The sequence below is a fragment of the Brachyhypopomus gauderio genome, chromosome 18 (genome assembly GCF_052324685.1).
Source record: "Brachyhypopomus gauderio isolate BG-103 chromosome 18, BGAUD_0.2, whole genome shotgun sequence".
NCBI classification, from domain to species: domain Eukaryota; kingdom Metazoa; phylum Chordata; class Actinopteri; order Gymnotiformes; family Hypopomidae; genus Brachyhypopomus; species Brachyhypopomus gauderio.
In genome coordinates, this window is record NC_135228.1 from 3941125 (window position 1) to 3967487 (window position 26363).

At 44.4% G+C, this 26363-nt stretch overlaps 1 protein-coding gene across 1 annotated transcript in view; it reads right to left on the reverse strand.

Annotated features, from left to right (window-relative positions):
* The window catches only part of LOC143482222 (NACHT, LRR and PYD domains-containing protein 12-like), a 59811-nt gene that overhangs the window by 22903 nt on the left and 10545 nt on the right, over window positions 1–26363 (reverse strand). Inside the window, 9 exon segments of the mRNA XM_076980526.1 lie at window positions 6098–6274; window positions 6393–6569; window positions 8806–8982; window positions 9358–9534; window positions 11597–11773; window positions 12063–12239; window positions 20493–22260; window positions 22391–22595; window positions 25551–25608. Of these exon segments, the coding sequence (XP_076836641.1) occupies window positions 6098–6274; window positions 6393–6569; window positions 8806–8982; window positions 9358–9534; window positions 11597–11773; window positions 12063–12239; window positions 20493–22260; window positions 22391–22595; window positions 25551–25608 (3093 nt within the window).

Consider the following 26363-nt stretch of genomic DNA (forward strand, 5'->3'; position numbering starts at 1 on the left):
ACTTTATCAGTCACTTATAAATTTATTTATATGTATATGGTAGATTTATTTATTCTCATTTTTTTTATACTTTATATTTGATAACTTATAAATACTTGTTAATTGTAAACTGTAATTTTATTTAATTGCTGCATAATGTATATATTTATGTGACGCTGGGCGCAAAGCGACGGACAAGACAGAAATCCCTTTACGTTTCTCCAAACGTTACGTTTTATTTCACACGAATGAGCACAGACAGCGCACATACACTTAAACATAAACGTACAAACAACGACGAGCCGTGCTATGGTTTGTGTCTCGCGTCTCTCTCCCTGGAATATTTTGAGGATGTGTATCTAGTTGGAACCTTGATCACTGGGTTTCTGTTGATTGGATTAGGTGTTGCCCTGGTGTGCGTTGGGTAGAGCTGTCGAAAAGCAGACTGTGACTGTCAGTAAAGCTGGGATTCGATCATGGAGGGTCTCACTGCTCTACCTACAAAGTTGGATCAGTTGGGAGACCACTGACTTACGAGGAGTTTCATGTGCTCAAGGACGGGCTCCTTGCTAAATTCTGCATTTTCGTTTATCTACATTGGCGCCCAAACAAAATTCTCCCTGTACAAAATTCATGTAGGGGCTACACCCCCCTCTTTTAGCTGTCACTCTGGTTCCCTGTTCCTCGTGCCTGTGTTGTTTCCCTGCTTGTCGACCCCACCTTGTTATCTGTTTCCATGGTTTCTCTCCGTCTGCCATACCCATGTCATGTTAGTCCTGTGCATTTATAGTCCCTGTGTTTCCCTAGCCCGTTGTCGGTGATTTTGTGATTTGTAATCCCTGGTATTTTGTGAGTTTGATCTGTTTATTCGCATTGTTTATTCTAGCATTTGTTCCTGCCTGTTCTGTGTTACCCTGCATTGTTTTGTTCATTTTGTCAGTATGCCTATATATCTTTCTTGTTCAGACTGCCCTCCTAATAAGACCCAGTGTGAACAGGTTCACAGCATTAGGAAATTGCTGCGGTACTGGTGCTAACATACAGACCAGAGATGGGGACTCGAGTTTGGGACATGTACTCAAGTCGCACTTAAGTCGCATATACAGTGACTTCAGACTCGACATAGACTTGCATTCAAAAGACTTCCAACTCGACTTGGACTCCTGATTTGAGACTCGTGAACAATCTTTTATTTGTAAAGTTCTTTTGTGTTTCATTTGACAACCTCTTCTCCGCCTGTCTGTAGCCTATGCTTTTCACTTCCCACTGACGTAACATTTTCGGTGCGCGGACCCTCGTGCCAGTAGCAACGTGTCAAGTATAAACCTAGCTTTATGTGACACAAATGCGTGCCCCGCAAACCATCGCGATCATGGCGGCGCTGGTGAGGATGCTCGCTTCTGTTCCACTATTCATAATATGTGTAAATAATTAATATTTACCCAGTTAGCTTGGTATTGACTTGCCACCAGTGTTCAGTCATGGAGGCCTCATAATGCACCCTCACCGAGCCAGGCTAAGTGCAAGTACCCTGATCTTTTAAAAATGTAATGCGTTAGTTGCATAAACATTTTCCTTGTGTTGGGACATTGAAAGACATCTTGAAGTTCAAATAGATTGTGTTTGATCCAGTTCATTAGGAGACAAAAAGATGTTGCTGCAGGGCTTTTTATGTCAGGATCACTATTATTGTAAAATTTGAATTCTGTTTTTAATTATTTTATAACCACTAATTTGGTTGCTATTTTCTTTATATGCAAACTGTCACGTTGAGGACCCCGGCCCCTCCCTTTTGGGCGTGTGTTTACATTGTCCACGTGCTTTGTCTGCGTCAGTGGATCTCCGTGGTGATGGCTATGTCGTGTGATAATCTGTCTCACCTGTGAATAGTCTCGTAATCACTTGGGGCTAATGTAGTTTGTCTATTTAATGTGCGCTCGCGCAGTGTCCTGTGCTCGTCGTCGTCTAAAGTCTACACGTGGCTGTGTATGTGTGTTCTCTGTGCGCTATTGCGCAATCTTTGTTGAATTAAAAGTGACGTTGGCTGCTATAGAGGGTATCCGTGTCTCATTCTTCACCACGACCCCATCGTCACACAAATCTTTCATATATAGGCTATAGTTAAAAATGTGATTGTTAGAAAGATTAAATTTTTTTTATTTCACAGCCCGCCTTTATCTTTTAAAACAAAATATAGCAGATGTTCTACTGAAAGAAGAGAATATTGTATCCAGAAAAATATCAGTTTTGTAAGAAAAATACTTTTTGGAGAAAAATACAGAACACAGCCCTGGGGAGCGCCAGTGCTGATAGTTTGGAAATCCGAGACATTCTTCCCCAGCCTTACGTGCTGCCTCCTGTCTGTCAGGAAGTCAGTAATCCACTCGCAGAGGGAATCAGGCACGTTCATCTGAGACAGCTTGTCTTGGAGAAGATCTGGGAGGATGGAGTTAAAGGCAGAACTGAAGTCCACAAACAGGATCCTGGCGTAGGTTCCCAGGGAGTCCAGATGCTGCAGGATGAAGTGCAGCGCCAGGTTGATAGCATCGTCCACCTGTTGGCTCTATAGGCAAAATGCAGGGGGTCCGAGAGGGGAGCTGTGAGGGTCTTGAGGTGGGACAGCACCAGATGTTCGAAAGACTTCATGACCACTGAGGTCAGTACCACAGGTCTGTAGTCAGTAAGTCCATTGATCCTTGGACAGGAATGATGGTTGAGGTTTTAAAACAGTCAGGCACATGGCATGTCTCCAGTGCGGAGTTAAAGATGTCTGTAAACACTTAGGCTAACTCATTAGCACAGTGTTTCAGTGTGGCAGATGAGACAACATCCGGCCCTGGAGCTTTGCGAGCTTTGACACACCTGAACTGCTTTAACACCTGGTCTACTTGAATACAAAAGTGTGTCGGGGTGGAGGAGGAGGGAGGTTCTGGGGTAGGAGACCTTGATCATGTGGACTCCTTTGTGGTGTGATGAGTGGGGCAGGTGGGGGAGCGAGTTTCCATGCTGGCTGTATTGTATTCAGGACAAATGGGACAAGTGGAGGAGTGAAGGTGTGAATGGCTGCTGAACTGACCGTCAAAGCGACAACAGAACTCATCTGTAGGTCATCTGTGGAGTGGGGGGTTTTAGGCTTGTAGTTGGTAATCTGCCTAAAACTTTTCCACACAGAGGTTGTCGTTCTGAGATCTGCTGCTGCATATTCTCAGAGTGGTGTAATCTAGCAGAGGCCACTTCCTTGGTAAACCTGTACTTCTTTCTAGCAGTCTTTGTCCCCACCTTTCAAATCCTTCCTCTTCTCTAACCACAGCTGCTTCACATTGGGAGTAAACCAGGGTTTGTCACTGTTGACTCACCCTGGTGCGTGATGGTACACTGCTGTCCTCACAGAAGTGAATATATGAGGTTACAGTGTCTGTATAATCATCCAAGCTGTCACAGGTAGTTCTCATTGAGTCCCAGTCTGTTGTTTCAAATCAGGAGCGGAGCGCCTCCACAGCCTCGTGTGTCCACTGCTTTGTTGTCCTCACCACCGAGTTTGAACGCTTTAGCCTCTGTTTGTATGCTGGGATCAGATGGGTCATGTTGTGGTCAGAGAGGCCGAGTGCAGCACGGGGCACTGTGTGATAAGCCCCACTTATCGTGCTGTAGCAGTGGTCTAATGTCTTTTCCTCTCTGGTCGGGCACTTGACGTATTGTTTGTATTTTGGAAGTTCCCGATGCAGGCTGGCTTTATTAAAGTCCCCAGGTATGATAATAAGTGAGTCCGAGTATGTCCGCTCCATGCACAGAATCTGTTCTGTGAGCGCACGTCCGCATCTGGCATGTCGTAAACAGCCACCAGTTTGAATGAAGTGAACTCCCCCGGAGAGTAAAAGACGGAGAGCAGTGCTCGCTGTTACATCCGTACACCAGCCACTGTTGATGTAGAAACAGACACCTCCACCTGTAGCCTTGCTGGAGAGTGCAGCTTGCCGGTCCACGCGGAGGATATTAAATCCATCTAACTGAAGCGTGCAGTCCGGTATCTCCTCACACAGCCACGACTCCGTGAAGCATAACACACATGATGTGGAAAAGTCTGTTCATGCTTTTCATCAGTGTCAGTTCGTCCATTTTATTTCTAAGTGAGCGCACATTGGAGAGGAAAGTCCCAGGTAAGGCTGTGTGTAATCCACGTCTCCTCAGCCGCACGAGCACACCTGCGCGCTTACCTCTCTTTCTCCGTCTCACTTTCCGGATCAAAGTATGTAGTAAATCTGTTGCAGATGCAATAATAACAGGAAATAGATCCATAGGTGTTGTAGTCCTAAGGTTTAAAAGCTCTTCTCTGGTGTAAGAATACCCAGAAGAGTGACCAGACACACAAATAACGCACAAAAACAAACAAAACAGAGCACACCCAAGTACCAGGGCGGCCATTCGCAGCACCATCTTGTAACATCTCAGTGCTTTACACAGTGGCCCCATGGGAACTGAATTTCCCACTCGTGGGATCAATAAAGTATAACAACATAACATAACATAACATAACATAAAATACTCAGCAAGGAGTTGCTGAGAAGCCAGCCTATATAAAGACAAAAAGGCAATTGTGGCTCTATCAGCTTAATTCAGCGTTTTTCAAAGTGTGGGGCGGGTATTGCAGGTGGGGCACAAGCAATTGGAAGAAATTAACCTTTTTAAGTCTGTCGTTTTAATGCCTGTTCGATTTGCGTAAGCCCCGGATGTTTAAAATGTCTGCGGAACAGTGTGAACCAGGGCTAGATTTGGCCCTTTAATGAATTTGTACCGGCCCCCCTGGTCAACAAATTACACTCAACACACCCCCATCAACAAATTTGTTTGGGTGATATTGGACAGGTGGGGCATGGAATATCTCCTTCTTCTGAGGTGGGGAATGATAGAAAAAGTTTGAAAACCGCTGGCTTAATTGGACTGGTTTAGGATAATGGCTCCCTCTAGTGGTGGCTGGTGCCAGGTTGCGAGCTACTTATAAGATGACCAAGTCAGAAAGATCTACCTCGCCCCGAGTGTAATTTGTTGACGGGGGGGGGTGGCGAACGTAAATTGTTACCGAGGCAGTGTATATATACAACCGTCAGAGCAGATGGACGATATCCTGTCATTCATCCACTACTTTTTAATGTCATGCGATCTACCCACATTCCTTCACGATCGACTGACACTTCCTTTGACGTAATGAGCACCCCTGACTTACATTATTGTCCTCTCCCCTCCTTCCTCGATTCTCCCACCCTGGGTAGCTGTGGTCTCTGACTGTGAGTGATTGGCTGCCACTGCTCACAGACGTGTGAGTGTAAGTGTTGATTATAGAGAGTCTTTGGGCTCCTTTGAAAGGTGCTATATTCACTCAATCATATTAAGTGTGTGTGGTATCTTAGTTAGTCATAGAGAAGCTCACCTGGAATCTAATTTGACTTCCCTTCCCCAGTACCTCATACCTCAGGGCACCAAACACGTTCAGCACTGCCTGATCTCATTATCTGGGTAATCCGTTCGGTTTTCTTTTGTTTCGTTTTTTAAGTAGTAGAGGCAAAAAACATTTAAAAACATAATTGCTAAGTGGAACTCTAGTTGCAGGCGGAGGGAAGAGGAAAGTCTGTGTGTCTCCAAACGCACCAACAGTCTCGTTCTTCCTCTAGCTCACAGGTGAAATGTAGTGGGAGGTGACTGAACTCTTGTTTGACTCAGCTGTGCCTCGACTCTGTGGAACCAAACTTACCAACAATTACAGTTCTCTCCTCAAGGACAATGTTCTGTGGGAAGGTGTCTGAGTGTTTGATTCATTCTATATGGTTTCCTTATACAGATTTGTACAGTGTATAAATACTGTAACTCAACATGCGATCACCCCACACTTAAAATTAAACTTAGGTCATTTTCTGCAGAAGGTAGACGTTTTGGTACTGAATAATATTTCCAAATTTCCATCACAGAACCAAAGTATGAATCCCAGCTAAGTGATGTCATCTGAGCTCCCCTGAGTGAGTCTCTATATCCCGTGATGGAGTCTATTCCAGAGTCTATTCTAATCTCCTAACACACATGCAGGGATCAATGCACAAACACACATCCCAGAAAGTCAGTAACTCACTGTAGTTTCTCCAGTTTACAGTGTGGATCCTTCAGTAGAGCACAGAGCTGTTTCACTCCTGAATTTCCTGGTTTATTGTAGTTTAAATTCAGCTCTCTCAGGTGTGATGAGGGGTTTGACCTCAGAGCTGAACACAGATCAGCACAGCCGTCCTCTGTAATACTGCAGTTAGATAGACTGTAGAGAAGGAGAAACTCCTCAGACTTACAGCTCAACACACACACAATGTACACGTGTGTGAGAGAGAAAAACTGACTGTCTATTTGTCTAAAGTGGCAATAAGTCAGGAACTCACTTTATTATTTCCAGTGTACAGTGTGGATCCTCCAGTAGAGCAGAGAGCTGCCTCACTCCTGAGTCTCCTGGTTCATTGTAGTTCAGATTCAGCTCTCTCAGGTGTGATGAAGGGTTTGACCTCAGAGCTGAACACAGAGCAGCACAGCCTTCTTCTGTAATACTGCAGTTAAACAGTCTGAATAAAGGAGAAAAACTCTTCACACTTACAGCTCAAGTACATACACATGCACACACACGTACTCACAAAAGGTAGTTCCACACTCAAGTGACATTATTGGTCGAGGAAGTGCAGTAGACCTTCATCTGGACATTTTAACGTTATTTCATTATTTATTACTTTTGAGAAGATGCTAAAATGAAAAATCACAGTTTCTATCATGTCTGTCTGTGTTGGATATATGTAAGTTTCTGATTGCCCTCGTTTTCAGACCTTGGACTGTATTACCAACTGTGATTTTGCATTTGCCCTTAATAAATCTCGCTCTACTCTGTATTTGCATCTGTCTCATAAACTTTAGTGCCTCCGGCTTTACACCTTCATGATTCTCTCTAAAGCAATTTTTAAGCCATTTAAGAAGGTTCTATAAGAAGTATATATAGAGTCATATATTACCATATTATAAAGCACAAATTACATGTGCTGTGTGTTCTGTGGATAGTAATGTATTCGAGAATGTATAAAGTTATGACTATCACTCAAATTAAACTAGTCTGTCCATTCACAGTTCAGGTTGTTAAGACGTCTTTGGTCTCAGACATTTGCATTTGTCAGATGTCGAATCTACATGACCCACTGCATTTCGTTCTAAGCATCACAAATCTCGAAAGGCTAGGTGACGAGAGGCGCCGAAGCAGCCACATTTGTGCAGTCAGAATTGTGTGATTGATCCACGTACGGTTCGGACGGAGTTCTTGGGTGTGAAAGCAAGCCAGCAATCACGAGACCCTCCCTCAAACAAGCCCAGAGTCAATCTTGGTGAGGACGAGTAAGGACGAGTGTGAAAATGCCATGAGACGAACCAGAGCCCAGTTTTCAAACTTGAACAAACGTACTAAATTCATGCATGAAGCAGATCTGGGTGCAGAAAAAAGCTGTAGTGTGAATAAACCCATACACAGCACAAGCAGTCAAGAAGTCCATCATAAAGCTGCACCACTCTTCACTAAACACCCAAGTATGTTTTGCGTGCACGCGTGTGTGTGTGTATGTGTGTGTGTGTGTGCGATAATTTTCATGAGACTGTGTGAGAAAGTGTAACGATGGTCAGAGGCAGGGGTGACGCAAGTGCAAGTTACTGAATATTTATTAAAAGAAAAACAACAAAACACTAGACAGAAACACAAAATACCGATGGGGACTACACCTTACAACGAAGGGTTAATACTAAAGAATGGGACTACAAGACAACTAAGAAAAGTTAACATACATAGGAACATCCTACAACACACGCTACACTAACATAGAAGGGAGAGCCAAAATACCAAGGACAGCAACGACAACCGGGGAGAGCGGGGCACAAATACCAACGCCAGGCAAAGTACAAAATAACAGAATAAGGTAAACGTAACCAAATGCAAACCTGTGCGAACGAGAGACTAATAAGACAATACACGAACGAGCAGATAATGCGGAGCACAGCGGACAGTAGTCGGGAGAAAACATAAACTAACAAAGCTACTTTTATAGATATAGAACAAAGAACATGAACTGGCATAGGGAGGGAGGGAGGCACGGAGGAGCAGGGAGGCACGGAGGAGCAGGAAGGTAAGGGAGGACTCACGTACATTGACCGACACAGAGGAGTGAAACAGAGGGGATGATATACACTAAAACGGGAGTGAAAACGAGACACAGGTGTGAATACTGAGGACAGGGGCGTGACAGACAGAAGGGAAACCAAGGAAACGGGTAAAACTAGGCGTGACCAGGGAGGAGGGAAGAGCTAGACGTGACAGAAAGAAAGTTTGTGAGAAAATAAATTGTGAAAGATATATATTTTCAGTGTTTGTTACAGCTATAGAGACTGATTGATAGAAACCTTTTTTGCCCCAAAAGGAATTTGTTTTGCTCAAAAGAGCCACATTAAACATTAAAGCACAAATAACAATGTGAAGATTAGTACTGTACACAAATTAGTACACAAATTAGCACTGTAATTAAAAGTGCGTAACATTTCCGTGTATCTGTGTCTAAACTGTTCAAGGACGGAATGCATCTCAGCACCAATGATGTAACGGCTCATTTGTTTGTTTTTTTTTAGAAGCCTGTGGTCTGAACTCTGTGGACGAAGATGGGATGAACTGTCCAGTATGTTCAGAGCAAGGCTGACGGTGTACTGAGTGGGGAAATAATGAGAGAGAGATATGGGGGAATATTCACTTTATGTGTGTATAAAGAGTCAGTAACTCACTGTAGTTTCTCCAGTGTACAGTGTGAATCCTCCAGTAGAGCAGAAAGCTGCTTCACTCCTGAGTCTCCTGGTTTATTGTAGCTCAGATTCAGCTCTCTCAGATGTGATGAGGTGTTTGAACTTAGAGCTGAACAGAGAGCAGCACAGCCCTCCTCTCTAATACTGCAGTTAGACAGACTGTAGAGAAGGAGATGAACCCCTCACACTTAAATCTCAACACACAGGCACTTGCATACACACAGACACACGTCCGCCCACAAATTGTCTTATGCACAGACAGGTGCATGTGCATGTACACACACTCACTCTCCATTACACACAGACATCTACAAACACACAATGTCTATCCAAAACACACACACAGACATACACAGTGTCTCTCCCACAGAATTACGCACCCACAACCAGAAATGAAGCAGAACCACACTTCACTAAACACCCCAAACACACACAGTATGTTTAGTGTGTGTGTTAGTGAGAGAGAAAAGTAGTGGTGATGTGATGTGTGTGTGTGTGTGTGTGTATAGGGACAGTAAGTAGTCAGTAACTCACTCTAGTTTCTCCAGTGTACAGTGTGGGTCATCCAGTAGAGCAGAGAGCTGCTTCACTCCTGAGTCTCCTGGTCTATTGTGGCTCAGATTCAGCTCTCTCAGGTGTGATGAGGGGTTTGACATCAGAGCTGAAGACAGAGCAGCACAGCCTTCTTCTGGAATACTGCAGTTAGATAGTCTGAAGAGAGGAGAAAAAACTATTCACACTTACAGCTAAATATACACAAGTACTCAAAAGAGAGTGGGGGGGGGGGGGTGTCAGGGCTGGCTCGGATGACGTTTCCCCAGCCATCACTGGAGGCAATCGAGTCAGTCCTTAATCGGCGTAAGCGTCTTAACCCCAGACAGGCCAGGGTGGTCTTTGTTTTTCGGGCAGTTCGATTTCATCCTCTCGTATTGCCCAGGCACTAAAAACGTCAAGCCTGACGCTCTGTCCCATCAGTGGGAGTCACCCCCCAACCAATCAGAGCCTAGCACCATCATACCAACTTCCAAAATTGTGGCACCTATACAGTGGGTGGTGGAAGCTGATGTTAAGCGCTCTCTCGCTAACGATCTTGGTCCGGGTGGTGGTACCTCTGGACGCTTGTATGTTCACCCTAGGCTTAGAAAGAAAGTCATACCTCGGGGTCATACCTCGCCTTTCGCTGCCCATCCTGGGTCACGGCGAACGCTCAAGCTTATTCAGAGTAGGTTCTGGTGACCCGGGATGGACCAGGATGTTACCCGTTTTGTTAAGGCATGTGAAACATGAACCAAGAACAAAGTGACCCATTCCAAGCCCGTTCGGCTGTTGCGCCCTCTTCCCAAATCCGTCAAGGCCTTGGACCCATGTGGCCCTAGACTTTGTCACCAGTTTATCCCCCTCTCGGGGTAACACCACCATCTTAGTAATTGTCAACCGTTTCTCGAAAACTGCCAAGTTTCTGGCCTTGTCTAAACTCCCTTCGGCCCGTGAAACGGCCTCCCTCTTTCTACACCACATCGTTCGACATCACAGCTTCCCCTTTGACGTGGTGTCCAATCGAGGACCCCAATTTTCCAGCTGCTTTTGGGGTGCTTTCCTGGGTCTCTTGGGGGCCAAAGCCAGCCTGTCATCTGGGTTTCACTCCCAGACTAATAGCCAGATGAAGCGGACGAACCAGGACCTGGAGCAGACTCTCAGGTGTCTGGCCTCCTCCAATCTCTCCTCCTGGTCTGATCAGCTGCTCTGGGCGGAGTATGCCCACAACACCTGGTGGCACTCAGTCATTGGAATGTCTCCATTTGAATGCCTGTATGTGTATTCTCCTCCATTGTTTGATGACCAGGAGGAGGAGGTGGCCATCCCGGGTGCTCGTGCCTTGGTGCGCCGGTGCCGTTTAGCCTGGCGTAAGGCCTGCAAAGTCTTGCTGTCAGCTTCTACCGGCTACTGTTGTAACGCTGATAAATATCGCCTGCTGGCTCTGTCGTTCCTGTCAGGGTTGGCTCAGATGTCGTTCCCCCAGCCGTCTCTGGAGGCAACCGAGTCAGTTCCAGACTTAACCGGTGTAATCAGCAATAATTCGTCTCAGCTGTTTTTAGGCTCCTTAAGGAAGTTTGTGGAGACAAATCACACTGAATCGTTTTGGTTATGCCGGTACGTTCTTTGCCAGTCTCTGCTTTCTCTGTGGTTGCTTCTCATTTTAATGTTTCTCTCCACCTCTCTCTCTTATGCTTTCTCATTATTTATTTGATTATCTATCTCCTGCGTTGCTTCCTGACCCATCTCAAGTTTTCCCAATCCTGTATTTCTTCCTATCCGTTGTGCTTTTCATTTTGGGAAGGGTTTTATTTTGCTGCAGCGTTTTTTGCCTGCTCCCAGTTACTTCCCCTGGTGTCATTGGTTTAATTTTCGCATTGCATTTATCCACACTGTTTTAGTTACTGTAGTTATTTTGTTTCTTTCTCCCATTTCTCTACGGTTATTTTTCATGCGTTGTCATTTCCGCGTTGTTTTTTGTTTCTATTTACTCCATGCCCTCACGGTTTTGTTTTCTATTCCCTTGCGCATTGAGTCTTACACGTTGTTTTGTTTTGTTTCGTTCCGCGTCGCTGTGTGCGTTTCCCTCTTGCTAATACATGTGAAATGTCACACGTATTGCTCTTGCAAGTCGGCACTTGGGTCCACCCTTCTCTATATTATTTCAGGCGGTGTGCGCGTTCCCGGGGGTGGGCAATATTAATTGTTTGTATGTTTAGAAAGACAGTAAGTAACTCACTCTAGTATCTCCAGTGTACAATGTGGATCCTCCAGTAGAGCAGAGAGCTGCTTCACTCCTGAGTCTCCTAGTTTATTGAGGGTCAGATTCAGCTCTCTCAGATGTGATGAGCGGTTTGACCTCAGAGCTGAACACAGAGCAGCACAGCCTTCCTCTGGAATACTACAGTCAGAAAGACTGTAGAAGAAATAACGAAAACCTCTTCAGACTTACAGCTCAACACACACACACACACACACACACACACACACACACACACACACACACACACACACACACCCCACGCATCAAATGTTGCTCTAAAACACAAGTACACATCCACCCTCAACATTTCCCTCACAGACACACACATTCTTCATCACACATTGACATCCGCACAGATACACACATGTATCCCACACACTAGGAGGGATAATGTGTGTGTGTATGTACAAAGACCCTGTAAGTCTCCAAGCCAGTAACTCACTGTAGTTTCTCCAGTGTACAGTGTGGATCTTCCAGTAGAGCAGAGATCTGCTTCACTCCTGAGTCTCCTAGTTTATTGATGTTCAGATTGAGATCCCTCAGGTGTGATGAGGGGTTTGACCTCAGAGCTGAACAAAGAGCAGCACAGCCGTCCTCTGTAATACTGCAGTCTGACAACCTTCAGAGAAAGGAGAAAGGTGTGAGGAAAAACTTATCATGCACACACACACAAACTGACACATGAAATACTGTCAACCCACATGCTTAATCATACACAGTATCACACCTATGCCCCCACAAATGAGAAACATTGAATAATGCACAGTGGTGGACGAAGTACACCAATTATGTACTTGAGTAAAAAGTACAGTTACCTTGCATTGAATATTACTCAAGTAAAAGTAAAAGTATTCACCTCAATTTTTTACTTGAGTAGAAGTACAAAAGTATCTGCCTTCAAAAATACTTAAGTATTAAAAGTAAAAGTAAAAACCCCTTTTTTCTTAGCGTCACATCAAAACCCCTAGGCCTACTCAATCAAAAGGTGAACAGGAAACAGTGCCTTACATTTGCCTAGCAAACACAAAATACACAAAACTAGCCTATATTATCCTCACAACATTCATCTCCAAACTGTGACGAATCAGACTCGTGAGGCATGTTCGGATCCATGTGCAGGTCAAGGTTTAATAAGGACAATCCAGAAACGTAGTCGTACAGGCAGGGGTCGGGTAATCCAGAATACAGAGGAGATGTCAAAGGTAAGGCAAAGGCAACGTCGAAAGAACCAGGCAGAATCATACACAGAGACTAACGAGAATAAAGGCTTGGTATGCAGACTACGAAAGAACGGCAATACTTCGCAATGAGCAAGGGGGCTGGCAGTGTTAAATACGCTTCATAATCAAGTGTAATGACAGACAGCTGGTACGCTCTAGAACTCAGGGGAGTCAGACCTCTGGTGGCAAGATCGGGGAGTGCAGGACCTGACACCAACTTTATCCATATTAATAATTCACACTAGAAAGGTAGACAAGTGGACAAACCGTTTAATATGAAAACATAATTCACCACCAAACAGAACAATAATTTCGAACCGGCCACTTCAGTCCAGCTTGGGGGACTTTTTCTGAGGTTCTACGTTGTCCACCACATGGCGGGACAGGGAAGCTAAAAGCTCTAGCACCTAGAACTAGAACTGTGTGCAGCCCTACCAACTGAACTCATAATATTAAACTTGGCCGAATAATTAATATAATAATAATCAGAGTTGCCAACTCTCACACACATTGACTGTCTTTACCAGAGACCATTTTCACTCGCACTACACTTCACATACATCCGAATTCTCACACTGAAAAAAAATCTAGTTTATTTACCTCTGATCTACATTTATGATTCAATGAGTTACTAGTTCGCTGTGGCGCCAACCACTGGCGATCGATCGCGACATAATACTTAATTTGTGTCCAACAATTTACACTCGCCGCCACCCCCGCCAACATTTTACACACATGCCGCCGCCCCGCCCCCCAACCCTGATAATAATAATTTTAATAATAATCTTAATAATTTTGCTTCGCTCATATTTACTTGCCTTCGCCTCCCTCATAGGAATGAATTGCGAAGTTCGCTTCGCTTGGCCAAATTCGCGTGTATGTGTCCCCGGCTTTAACGTTTGATGTGGGAGTCTCCTGTGTTAAACTGGCGCTTAGCATCTCCACAGATTGCAATTCGGGTACTAGCACACTGTTTTGGATAAAAGCATCTGTTAAAAGTAGTGTACTTCAATGTGATATAATTAACAGGGGTATATAAACCTACTAATCTAATGGTGAACTTACTTCGATGTGTTTTTTCAAGTTTGACAGCGAGTTCATAAATGATGACAGCGATGTGTTCTTCGGAATGCAGAGGAGGAATACGAATAATTCTTCTTTTCGAGGAATACAAACACTTCGGCTAAATAAGGCCAGGGGTGTTGGGGGAAGACATCTGTTGCAGCCATGTCAGATACTCAGCCATTTAGCGTACAAATCTTAATCTCTTACTGAGCGCTGATTGGTTATAGTCTGTGACATGGTACACTTTTACCTTTCGGTATTTTATTAAACGTTGATTTAAAAATGAAAAAGGAACGAGATGTTTCTGTAAATGTAACGAAGTGAAAAGTACAAATTTTCGCTTTGAAATGTAGTGAAGTAAAAGTATAAAGTCTTACCAAATAAAAGTACTTGAGTAAAGTACAGATACATGGAAATGTTACTTAAGTACAGTAACGAATTACATTTACTTAGTTACTGTCCACCACTGATAATGCATTAATTAAGAACAACTGATCAAGAAATTGATCAGCATCACCAAAACACATTCACTTCCAGTGATAAGTGCTAATTTCCACACAAAAAGAAAATGTGCTACTAAGATAATTGTTTAGCTTTGTCGTGTGTTCTCATTAGCTAAACTTAATAGTAACAGTACAGCCTCTGACCACTCCCTCTGACCACTCCCTTTGGGTGTGTCCGTGTGTGTGTAGATGCATCGTCTGCATAGGTGTTTGTTTCCGTGTTTGCTTGCCCCTTGTCAGTTGTTTTGACATTACGTACGTGTTGCATGTTTCTGCTGGCACTAAGCGCTATTTACTATAAATAAAGAAGACGTCCGTCTTTATATGCATCTCATCTTAGGTTTTTGCCACACCCTCACCAATACATATTGATTCAGTGCTGTCGATATCAATAACAGCAGGTGAAAGGAAACATCTGAATCAGGATGTTTTCTCCCTTTATGATAAAATGTCGTTAAATAATCAAACAGGGAACCACAGCATATCCCCACTCGTACTGCCCATAATTTCCCATAATACCCATAATTCTATTCCACAACCATATTAGTGTAATGTATCAAGGGGGCGGGTGTGACAACACAGAAATTAAATAAACACAGAATAGAAACAAGGATAACAACCAGGTAGAAGGGGATGTACACTAAAGGGAACATAAACTTAACGACACGGCAACTAAGCAAGACACTACCAGAACAACAATATTAAACATGCTATCAGAGACATACTTCAACTCATGATGACGGACATACACGCAACCACAAAAACATTATTCTAATTCAACCAACCAAGACAAAAGAGCTGAATAAAACATACGGTTTTAAACACTTAGGAGTACAGAACACGCGAGTCTAGGGATACAGCACGAACACATGAACAAACATACAGTTTAAACACTCAGGGGTACAGAACTCGGGAATCTAGGAATGCAACACGAACACAGTAATTAAAAACAGAACACTTTTATCGGGAGGGTGAAATGACGAAAAACAATGCATAGACTGAAAGCATAAAACTAGTTTTAGTGACAATTAGTGACAGTCACCTCTCTGTCTTATTAAAACAAACCTATATTCCGATGTAACTGAATTTCCTGCTAAGTCTTGAAAAGCCTGGAAAAGTCTGTTAATTCAGTAGTTGCTCCAGGAAGCGGCACAGGAGGTAAGCACTAGAATATTTAAAGGTTTTGAGAGAAAGAAAGAGAATGTTGATGGGACATCAACAATTCAACTCGAGACCAATGAGGAGAAACTGGCATGGGGATCAAAACGATTCAGCAGTGAACTGCCACAACTCTTTCCCTAAAATAGGGAGGGAGACAGCTGAGATAGATCACCACTGATTGTGAGAGCTCTGCCTGGAACTGGCTCATGAGCTCCTCCCTGTGGCGGCAAGAGGTACCACACTTGAGCCAGCCCTGACAGAAAGAAAACAACACCGGTAAAGGAGCGGCCAACACAGATGTGCACAGGATACCCTTTACCCGGAAGTTAGTTGTTCAACACTCAACACAAGCCAGTGTTTTACAGGTGCAGCCTGTGAGTGGAGACTCACCTTTTTAAAGGGATGCCATTAGAGGAAGAGAGGAGAAGACATGCAAGAGAGAGACCACAGAGGGAGAGAAGTTTGGGCTATGCTACTCTAGATAAAAATGTTTGGTGTGTCAACCTGGGGAAGGGGGTTGAGCTATATTCTGTGAAAATGAGTTTTGTAAACTAGAGATAAATTACGTTCTCAATCTTTAAGTCACAATCTTTAAGTCTAGGTTGAAAACCCACTTATTTAGTTTAGCGTTTGATAAATAATATCCCCCCTTAAATAAAGGTACAGATCCAGGGGTTCACAGGCGAAGGGTTTTATGGTAGACTGGGGCGCTGGTGCTGTCATCCTGTCACTGCTCGTGGTCACTCAAGTTTGTTGACAGTGCAGTGGACAGATGCCATTGTCTCAGAATGCCCCCAAGCCTATGTTACCTTCTGGTTCTGTCTTTTTTAGCTAGGCTGTAATAATTTAACCTAATGCCGGAGTTGCTGCCACACTCCAGAAATGTTTATAATTTCACCTGTCCTGTATATGTCCTCATACAGAGCTAATTTTCCCTGTTTCATTTCTCTACATGGCTGCCCGCCTGCTTGAGGAATAATGAGATGAGGAGACCAGTGATCCATCCTGGGCCGGCCACCTCATGCCTAACCGGATGCCTACATCACGATGGACATTATTACATCTTTTTCCTTTTCTTTCTGTCGAAATTGTTGTTGTTGTCATGGTGACCGGTGTCGGCCAGAGGAGGATGGGTTCCCCCCCTGAGTCTTGGTTCCTCTCAAGGTTTCTTCCTCATGCAAAAACTAGGGAGTTTTTCCTTGCCACTGTCGCCCTTGGCTTGCTCACTGGGGGCTAGGATTCGGCACTTGTAAAGCTGCTTTGTGACAACAACTGTTGTAAAAAGCGCTATATAAATAAAATTTGATTGATTGATTGATGGTTCTTTTGAATTTATTTGTCTTTGTTGGTTTTGGGGGTGGACAGGGAAGGATGAGCATGCTCCCACATATCATCATGTAGGCCTTACTTTGTCTAGACAAATTAAGTAAGGGGCGGACACCATTCTCTGTATATTTTTGATTATTAGATTATTAGAGTAGGTAGAGAGAGTTAGTTATTTAGTTTTCCTAGATTTAGAAATGTTGACATTGTTTACTAGTGTCACAGTGACCGCTCCAGACCCCTCCTTGTGGGCATGTTAGTACGTTGTCTGCGTCTAGTTATGTCCATGTTTGTAGTTCCGTGGGTGTGGGTTGTTTGTGAGTGTGTTCGTTAATCTCACCTGTGCCTTGTCTCGTGATCACTGGAGAATATGTTCATCACCTATTTAATGTGCGTTCGCGCAATGTCTCGTGCTCGTCTTTGTCTGAAGTTCGTGCCTGAGTGAGTGGCTTGTGCAAAGTGCTTACGCTGCTGTGCAGAACTTCATTCATTGTTCACATTAAACATTCTATGTTGCACTACTTTTCGTTCGTCGTGCCTGCCTCCTTCAACCATCACAAGCTTCCAGCTTCCATCACTAGCTTAAGGTTTGTTTTTTGTTGTTGTATTCTTTGCTTTGATGACGTCCAGGTCCAGTTTTCCTTGGTTCCTTGGTCTGTATATATACCTTAGATATTTTGTGGTTGACGTTCACGCCATTTCACCATCTCACATACACCCATTCACCTGCCTGCTCATCTTCTTGTTACTTGTTATATAATACTACCCCCAGATAGAGCTTGAGGGGTTTGTAACACTGGCCAAATACTGGAACTGAATAAAATGTATCTCTTAAATGAAATGCCTGTCACGGTCATGTGCGTCCCTCAGGTGGGCGGAGCCCGTGATCCGTCTCACCTAAGGGTCGTTTGTTTGCCTATATATGTCTTGTCTTTGTACCAGTTGACCGCTGGTCATTATATCCTTAATTTGGATCTTTTGCACGGGTTTTGGTTTGCACACTTTCTAATAAACCATCCTTTTTCCCTGAGACTTGGCGTGATCGCTTCCTTTTCAGTTGCTCACACCGCCCGTCACAGAATGACCAGCCACCCTTCGGAAGCCGCCGAGTCTCTTTTTCTTTCTCCTTCGTTCATGGTCATGTCTCGTGGTAAGTGTTTGTCTGCGTGGTGTTTGTTTGAAGAGATCCGCCGTGCCCATGTGTTGTGTTAGTGGCACGGCGAGGGACAGGACTGTCATCCTGGAAATACTCTTCGTGTTTGTTGTTTGTTTGTTTGTGTGAAGAGATCCGCCGTGCCCATGTGTTGTGTTAGGGGCACGGCGAGGGACCGGACTGTCGTCCTGGAAATACTCTTCGTCTTGTGTGGTGTTAGTGTGTTCAGGTAAACGGACGTGAGGATCCGCGTGCGCGTTTGTTATATGTTAAGTGTTTTGTGTGTGTGACGCGCTCGCCGCTCGTCACTGTCGCCTCGCTCCCCGTGTGTTGTGTGTTTTATGTGAGGAGCGACTGCGACTCTGAGCGGCGCGTCACCATCGTTTATGTGTAGTGCACGCAAGTATCGGTCCTGTTCGTTCAGTGTCTGCTCACTAAGTTCTGTTTGTCTAGTCTTTGTGTGCGTGTTTTGTCCTAGCATGTTGTCAACTGTTTGCGTGTAATTCCACGCATGCTCCTCCCCTTGAATGTGTGTTTGGGGGGGACCAGCTGTGGTCCCGTGCCATGGGGTGTGGCACAGAGGGCGTCGCTCCCGAGGGAGGCCCTGAATAGGGTAGGGCGCGTTTGTGTTGTGTGTGTGTGTGTGTGTGTGTGTGTGCTGTTCTCTGTGCAGGTGCTTCTCCTTGGCGGTGTTCCTGGACCTTGTGGGGGTCTCCACCTGGCAGGAGCCCCCTTGTGTTGTGGGGTGACCGTAGCCCGGTCATGAAGAGCCCCTCCCTAGAGGGCTGGGGCCCCCGGATGTTTGGGGACCATGGGGCTCCGGTCTGAAAAGCTCCTGCTGAGGAAGGAGATCCTCCCTCCTGCCCGGGGTGACCAGGAGGCCCTTGGGGCTGCTCCCTAGCCCGCGTCGGGGGGTGCTCTGGGCCTCGGTCTCTGGCGCTCCTGGGTTGGGTGGAGGAGTCCACCTTGCGATGAGAGGCCCCGGGAGGGGTTGGCTCCCCAGGAGGCTGGGGTGACCCCTAGCAGAAGGCAGGGGTCAGCTCTGGGAGGAGGTAGGTCCAGGAGGTGAAGTAGCCACGCCTTGGAGAGGTAGCCTGCACACTTGCACACACACACGAGGGACGAGAGAGGAGCCGTAGCCCCTCGTCCTCACACCTGTGGGGCTCACCGGCTGAAGGCCGGTTAGGGCGTGAGGGCCCTGTGACCGACTGGGGCGTGGTTTTGTGTTGTTAACGGCCCGGTCGGTCCAGGGTCCCGCCCGGCAACATCATGCTTTGGGGCTGTTTCTCTGCAAAGGGACCAGGACGACTGGTCCGTGTGCATGAAAGAATGAATGGGGCCATGTATTGTGAGATTTTGGGTGCAAACCTCCTTCCATCAGCAAGGGCAATGAAGATGAAACGTGGCTGGGTCTTTCAGCATGACAATGATCCCAAGCACACTGCCAGGGCAACAAAGGAGTGGCTTTGTAAGAAACATTTCAAAGTCCTGGAGTGGCCTAGCCAGTCTCCGGTTCTCAACCCCATCGAAAACCTTTGGAGGGAGTTAAAAGTCCGTGTTGCCCGCCGACAGCCCCAAAACATCACTGCTCTAGAGGAGATCTGCATGGAGGAATGGGCCAACATACCAGCAACAGTGTGTGCCAACCTTGTGAAGACTTACAGAAAACGTTTGACCTCTGTCATTGCCAACAGAGGATATACAACATTTACAACAAGTATTGAGATGAACTTTTGTTATTGACCAAATACTTATTTTCCAACATTATTTGCAAATAAATTCTTTAAAAGTCAGACAAAATTATTTTCTCCATTTTTTTTTCACATTTTGTCTCTCATAGTTGAGGTCTACCTATGATGTTAATTACAGGCCTCTCTCATCTTTTTAAGTGGGAGAACTTGCACAATTGGTGACTGACTAAATACTTATTTTCCCCCACTGTATGTTACTATGTTGGTCTCACTGAATGTCGCATCCAGCTATCCAGCTAGCTAAATACCCTCACTCAATGATCGTGGTTTCCCAAATCCTTTATCAAATGAAAGGTATAAAACTACAACCACAAGCAAAAACAAGTGTGTCACATTAACATAAGATCTTAAATCATATATCAACATTCATTAAATACTAATACTCACAGGGAATGCCTCGTAAACAAGCAGTAAGTGCGGATTGCATTGACTGTCCATGCAAAGATCCACATGCTCCGCCTCTCTGCTATTAGATGAAATCTCTTCCTAACTGTATTGGACAGCAGGAGTTGCTAAACCGCCAGCAGATTTACTGGACTGGCCAGAACAGATACCAGTCAGAGCTTTGCAGTGCGTTTACTGAATATTGCAGCTATATAATGGTAACAGTGTACCTAGCCTTACAATAATTTTGTCTTATGATGCTTTTGGGAAAGTAACCGGTACAGTAATATGTTTCTGAATGAAAATACTCACTTGGCTTTTCTGGATGCTGTGACCACTGGCAGCAGTCTCATTAGACATTTCACTGATGGGTCAAATTTCCTCAGGTCAAACTCATCTAGCTCCTCTTCTGAGTTCAACAACACAAACACCAGAGCTGACCAATGAGCAGGAGAGAGTCTGACTCCACTGAGACGACGGTCACCTCCTCTATTCAAGTATGTTTGGACTTCCTGCACTAGAGAATGATCATTCAGTTCATTCAGACAGTGGAACAGATTGATGGATTTCTCTGGAGAGGGGTTGTCCCAAATCTTCTCCTTGATGTATTTGACTGTTTTTTCTTTGCTGTGAGAGCTTCCTGTCTGTGTCAGTAGACCTCGTAAGAGAGTCTGATTGGACTCCAGTGAGAGACCCAGAAGGAAGCGGAGGAAAAGGTCCAGGTGTCCATTCTCACTCTGTAAGGCCTTGTCCACTGCCTTCATAAGGAAGTCAGACATTGTTGATGTTTTGAAGATGACTGATGTATTTTGCTGTTTCAACACATTTGTGTTGTTGGAGATGAAGATAAGAAATGCATATAAAGCAGCCAGAAACTCCTGAATACTTAGATGGACAAAGCTGAAAACCTTCCCCAGGTGCAGCCCAGACTCCTCTCTGAAGATCTGGGTACACACTCCTGAGTACACTGACACTTCTCTGACATCAATACCACACTCTCTCAGGTCTTCTTCATAGAAGATCAGATTGCCCTTTTCCAGCTGTTGAAAGGCCAGTTTACCCAGTGCAAGAATTTTCTTTTTAGTCTGGTGAGGATCTGTGTCAGTTTTGCCATGGTACTTTCTGTCCTTGTGTTTGATGTGAAAGATCAGGAAGTGTGTGAACATCTGAGTCAGAGTCTTGGGGATCTCTCCACTCTCTGCTTCAACCAACATTTTCTCTAGAACAGTGGCTGCAATCCAACAGAAGACTGGAATGTGGCACATGATGTAGAGGCTTCTTGATGACTTCATGTGTGAGATGATTCTATTGGCCAGGATCTCATCACTGATTCTCTTCCTGAGATATTCCTCTTTCTGAGGGTCACTGAACCCTCGTACCTCTGTTACCAGGTCAACACACTCAGGAGGGATCTGATTGGTTGCTGCTGGTCGAGAGGTTATCCAGAGGAGAGCAGAGGGAAGCAGATTCCCCTTGATGAGGTTTGTCAGCAGCACATCCACTGAGGTCGACTCTGTTACATCCTACAAACTCTCATTTCTCTGGAAATCTAGAGGAAGTCGACATTCATCCAGACCATCAAAGATGAAAATGACTTTGTAAGCATCACAATCTGTTATTGGTAATTCTTTTACTTCTGGGAAAAAGTGATGAAGTAGATCCATGAGACTGAACTTTTTCTCATTCATTAAATTCAGCTCCCTAAAAGGAAGTGGAAATATGAAGAGGACATCCTGATTGGCTCTTCCTTCAGCCCAGTCCAGAATGAACTTCTGCACAGAAATTGTTTTCCCAATTCCAGCAATTCCTTTAGTCAGCACTCTTCTGATGGGTTTGTCTTTGAAGAGGTCATTACATTTGATGGGTGTCTCCTGTGTTGCTGGTCTCCTGGATGCTGTCTCAATCTGTCTCACCTCATGTTCATTATTGATATCTCCACTCCCTCCCTCTGTGATGTAGAGCTCTGTGTAGATCTCATCCAGAAGGGTTGAGCTTCCATGATATGAGAGATCTTCACTAATTCTTCTAAATTTCTTCAACAGTTTGTGTTTGAGCTTTTTCTGATATATAGAGACCACCTCTGATAAACAGAAGAACATGATGACAACTATTTTATTTTGTTGTTATCTGTGATGTTGATGTCGGTATTCTTACAAAATAAACACTAACATAGTAGATCTGTTTATAGAGCCATTAGCCAGAGCTCTTACTGGTCTGTAATGTGTTAGCGAGGTCTGTCTGGTTCATGTTCTTCAGGACGTGCAGTGTGATCTTCAGCACCCCCTCTCTGACACTGCTCTGATCCTCCTCAACCTCCACCTCTCCCCCATAGCATGCTGGGTAATCTGGAATCAGTAGCTTTTTGAACCTCCTCAGTTCCTTCTTCACCAGAGAGATAAATTTGTGCTCCAGCTCCTGATTAGGAATAAACACCAACAGATGTTCATTCTTGAGAGTGAGGGAGAGATAACTACATAATTTTGTTTTGTGACAGAGAACACCTATCTGTGTTGGTTAGTTACTCAAAAAGGTTGATTATTTCTAAGTGACAGTGGGGGAAAAATATTTAGTCAGTCACCAACTGTGCAAATTCTCCTGCTTAAAAAGATGAGAGAGGCCTGTAATTGACATCAAGCAAAAAGACTTCAACTATGAGAGACAAAATGAGAAAACAATTCTGAAATTTATTTGCAAATTATGGTTGAAAATTAGTATTTGGTCAATTACAAAAGTTCATTTCAATACTTTGTTATATATTCTATGTTGGCAGAGGTCAGAGGTCAAATGTTTTCTGTAAGTCTGCACAAGGTCTTCACAAGGTTGGCTTGCACAGTTACTGGTATGTTGGCTCAGCCCCAAACAGCCCCAAAGCATGATGTTGACACCCCCATGATGTTGACACCCCCATGATGTTGCCACCCCCATGATGTTGACACCCCCATGATATTGACACCCCCATGATGTTGACACCCCCATGATATTGACACCCCCATGATGTTGACACCCCCATGATGTTGCCACCCCCATGACGTTGACACCCCCATGATGTTGACACCCCCATGATATTGACACCCCCATGATGTTGACACCCCCATGATATTGACACCCCCATGATGTTGACACCCCCATGATGTTGCCACCCCCATGACGTTGACACCCCCATGATGTTGACACCCCCATGATATTGACACCCCCATGACGTTGACACCCCCATGATGTTGCCACCCCCATGATGTTGACACCCCCATGATGTTGCCACCCCCATGACGTTGACACCCCCATGATGTTGCCATGCCATGACGTTGACACCCCCATGATGTTGCCACCCCCATGACGTTGACACCCCCATGATGTTGCCACCCTCATGCGTCACAGTAGGTATGGTGTTCTTTGGGTGCAAGTCAGCATTCACTCTCCTCTAAACACAACGAGTTGTATTTGTACTAGTGGTGGGCCGATATCGGCGTTAACGTGCTTCGATAATGTGATACTCATATCGGGCGATATAAAAAATATCGCCATTAATCTATTCTTAAAGTTGGGTTGGGAACTGGTTCAAAATAGGTAAGCAAACTGATGACTTTCACCTTGATAATTTAGCTCGGGTGTATTCCTAAAGCCCTCCGCACACAGTAAGCAATTAGCTGAGCAAACGGGCACGCATGACCGTTTGCTCAGCTAGTTGCTCGCTGTGTGCGGGGGGCTTAACCAAATTGCACAGTAGGGGGCAAGAACAAGTTTTCAAACCTTTCATTACCACCCACAACAAATCGCACATGTGCTTACATGGATGCAGCCACGAAGCTGCCAGGTTTGCTTCATGGAAAATTCATTTTTAAGAAGCTTCCTAATGGAGACATTGACAAGACTAAAGTGGTTTGCACCTTATGCAACGTGGAATTAGTTTATTGTAGGAGTTCTACCAGTCTGGAGTACCATTTAAACGCAAAGCACCCGTTTGCTAATGTTGCTGACGCTGGGTCAAGCACTGATGCAGCCCAGGGGAAGAGTCACCGCCGCCGAAAACAGGTTAAATGTACTAAATGTTGGCTTACATTTCAAATCTCATGTTTAGCTGAATAAACATGTTACTAACCCCTTTTAATGTAAAGTATGTAGGCTTACAAATTCATGTTTGACTAAATATGCCCTCTTAAAGTATGTAGGCATACAGTACTATTTTCATGTTTAACTGAATAAACCGTTAAGTTAATTTTATTGAGCATGTTTTTTTTCTTCAAGTATCAAAGTAGAACAGCTTTCTCAAGCAGACATTGATGAATTTTGGAAACAGGAGATGAGCCCCTGGTCTAATGCACCCTCTGTATTAAGAAACTCTATCTCAAAAACTGACTTTTAGTCATTACTTGGGTAGCACGCATATTCTGAATGAGCCATTTTAATCTAGATTAATCTAGATTAATTTCAAGATTTCAGTGAGATTAATCTAGATTTAAAAAAATTATCTATGCCCACCCCTAGTTTGTACCAAACAGTTCTACTTTGGTTTCATCTGACCATATAACATTCTCTGAATACTCTTCTGTAATATCCAAATGCTCTCTAGCAAACTTCAGACAGGCCCGGATATGTACTGGCTTAAGCAGGGAAAACGTCTGGCACTGCAGGAAAGAGTCCCAAAGAGTTCCTGGCGGCATAGTGTGTTATTTGTAATGTTGGTCCCAGTTTTCTGCAGGTCATTCACTAGGTCCCCCATGTGTTTCTGGGATTTTGCTCACCGTTCTTGTGATCATTTTGACCCCATGGGCTGAGATCTTGCGTGGAGCCCCAGATCGAGGGAGATTAGTAGTGGTCTTGTAGGTTTTCCATTTTCTAATTATTGCTCCCACAGTTGATTTCTTCACACCAAGTTGCTTGCCTATTGCAGATTCAGTTTTCCCAGCCTGGTGCAGGTCTACAATTTAGTTTCTGGTGTCCTTCGACAGCTCTTTGGTCTTAACCATAGTGGAGTTTGGAGTGTGACTGTTTGAGGTGGGCAGGTGTCTTTTATACTGATAGGTTCAGAGGTGCCATTAATACAGTTAATGAGTGCAGGACAGAGGAGCCTCTTAAAGAAGAAGTTGCAGGTCTGTGACAGCCAGAAATCTTGCTTGTTTGTAGGTGACCAAATACTCATTTTCCACCATAATTTGCAAATAAATTCTTTAAAAATCACACCATGTGATTTTCTGATTTCTTTTTCTCATTTTGTTTCTCGTAGTTGAGGTCTACATATGATGTCAATTACAGGCCTCTCTCATCTTTTTAAGTGGGAGAACTTGCACAGTTGGTGACAGACTAAATACAGTTTTCCCCACTGTATATCCTACAACACTTCCAAATATAGTGGAATTATCCATGCAAACACACCTTGAATATGGACTCCAGTTGACTTTTGTTGCTGAGCACTAATTTCTCCTTTTGTTCACTATGAACAAACAACAATGAGTTTAGTGGGGAATATATAGCACATTCATACCTGTACAACACAGCACACGTCATTAAACACACCAACAGATACGTACAGGATTGAATATTATTGTCAGCAATGTCATCTGATAGCTATTAGGACTCAGCTGTTCCTCATCACCACACCCACATTCCAGGCATTCATATACACCGCCATCACAACACCTCGTCGCGAAGTATTGCCAACTATGTTGTGTACCGAGCGTTATTCTACTCTGCTGTTTCTCCTGTGTACCGACCTCCTGTTCCCTCGACCCCGTCTCTTGCCTAGCCCTCAGGTACCGTACGGACTCTGCCTTCCCGTTACGACCCCGGACCGGATAGACCACTCTCAACAAACGGCATTAGATCAACTCCGTTTATGCATTAACATCTCGCATTCTCTGGTTGTATCTATCTGCCAAATAAAGAGCACTGTGCTTTTGCATAAGGATCCCTCTCTGTCTCCTCCATTCATTACAATTATCAACACACGTGTTTCTACATTTCAGAACAGATCTGAGGCAGTGATTTGCTGCAATCCAAAACCGAAGTCGTAAACTACAACAATCTGAAAACCAGGAATATTAGTCTGATATAGAGGAGGTACCAGAGGGATGATGCAAAAGACTAAACACAATAGCAAACCAGGTTGAACTATAAATGTTGTAGTCATAATAATGCTCAGTATGCTTCCCAATGCAGGTAGGCAATACTTCACACAGGAGAGAGAGA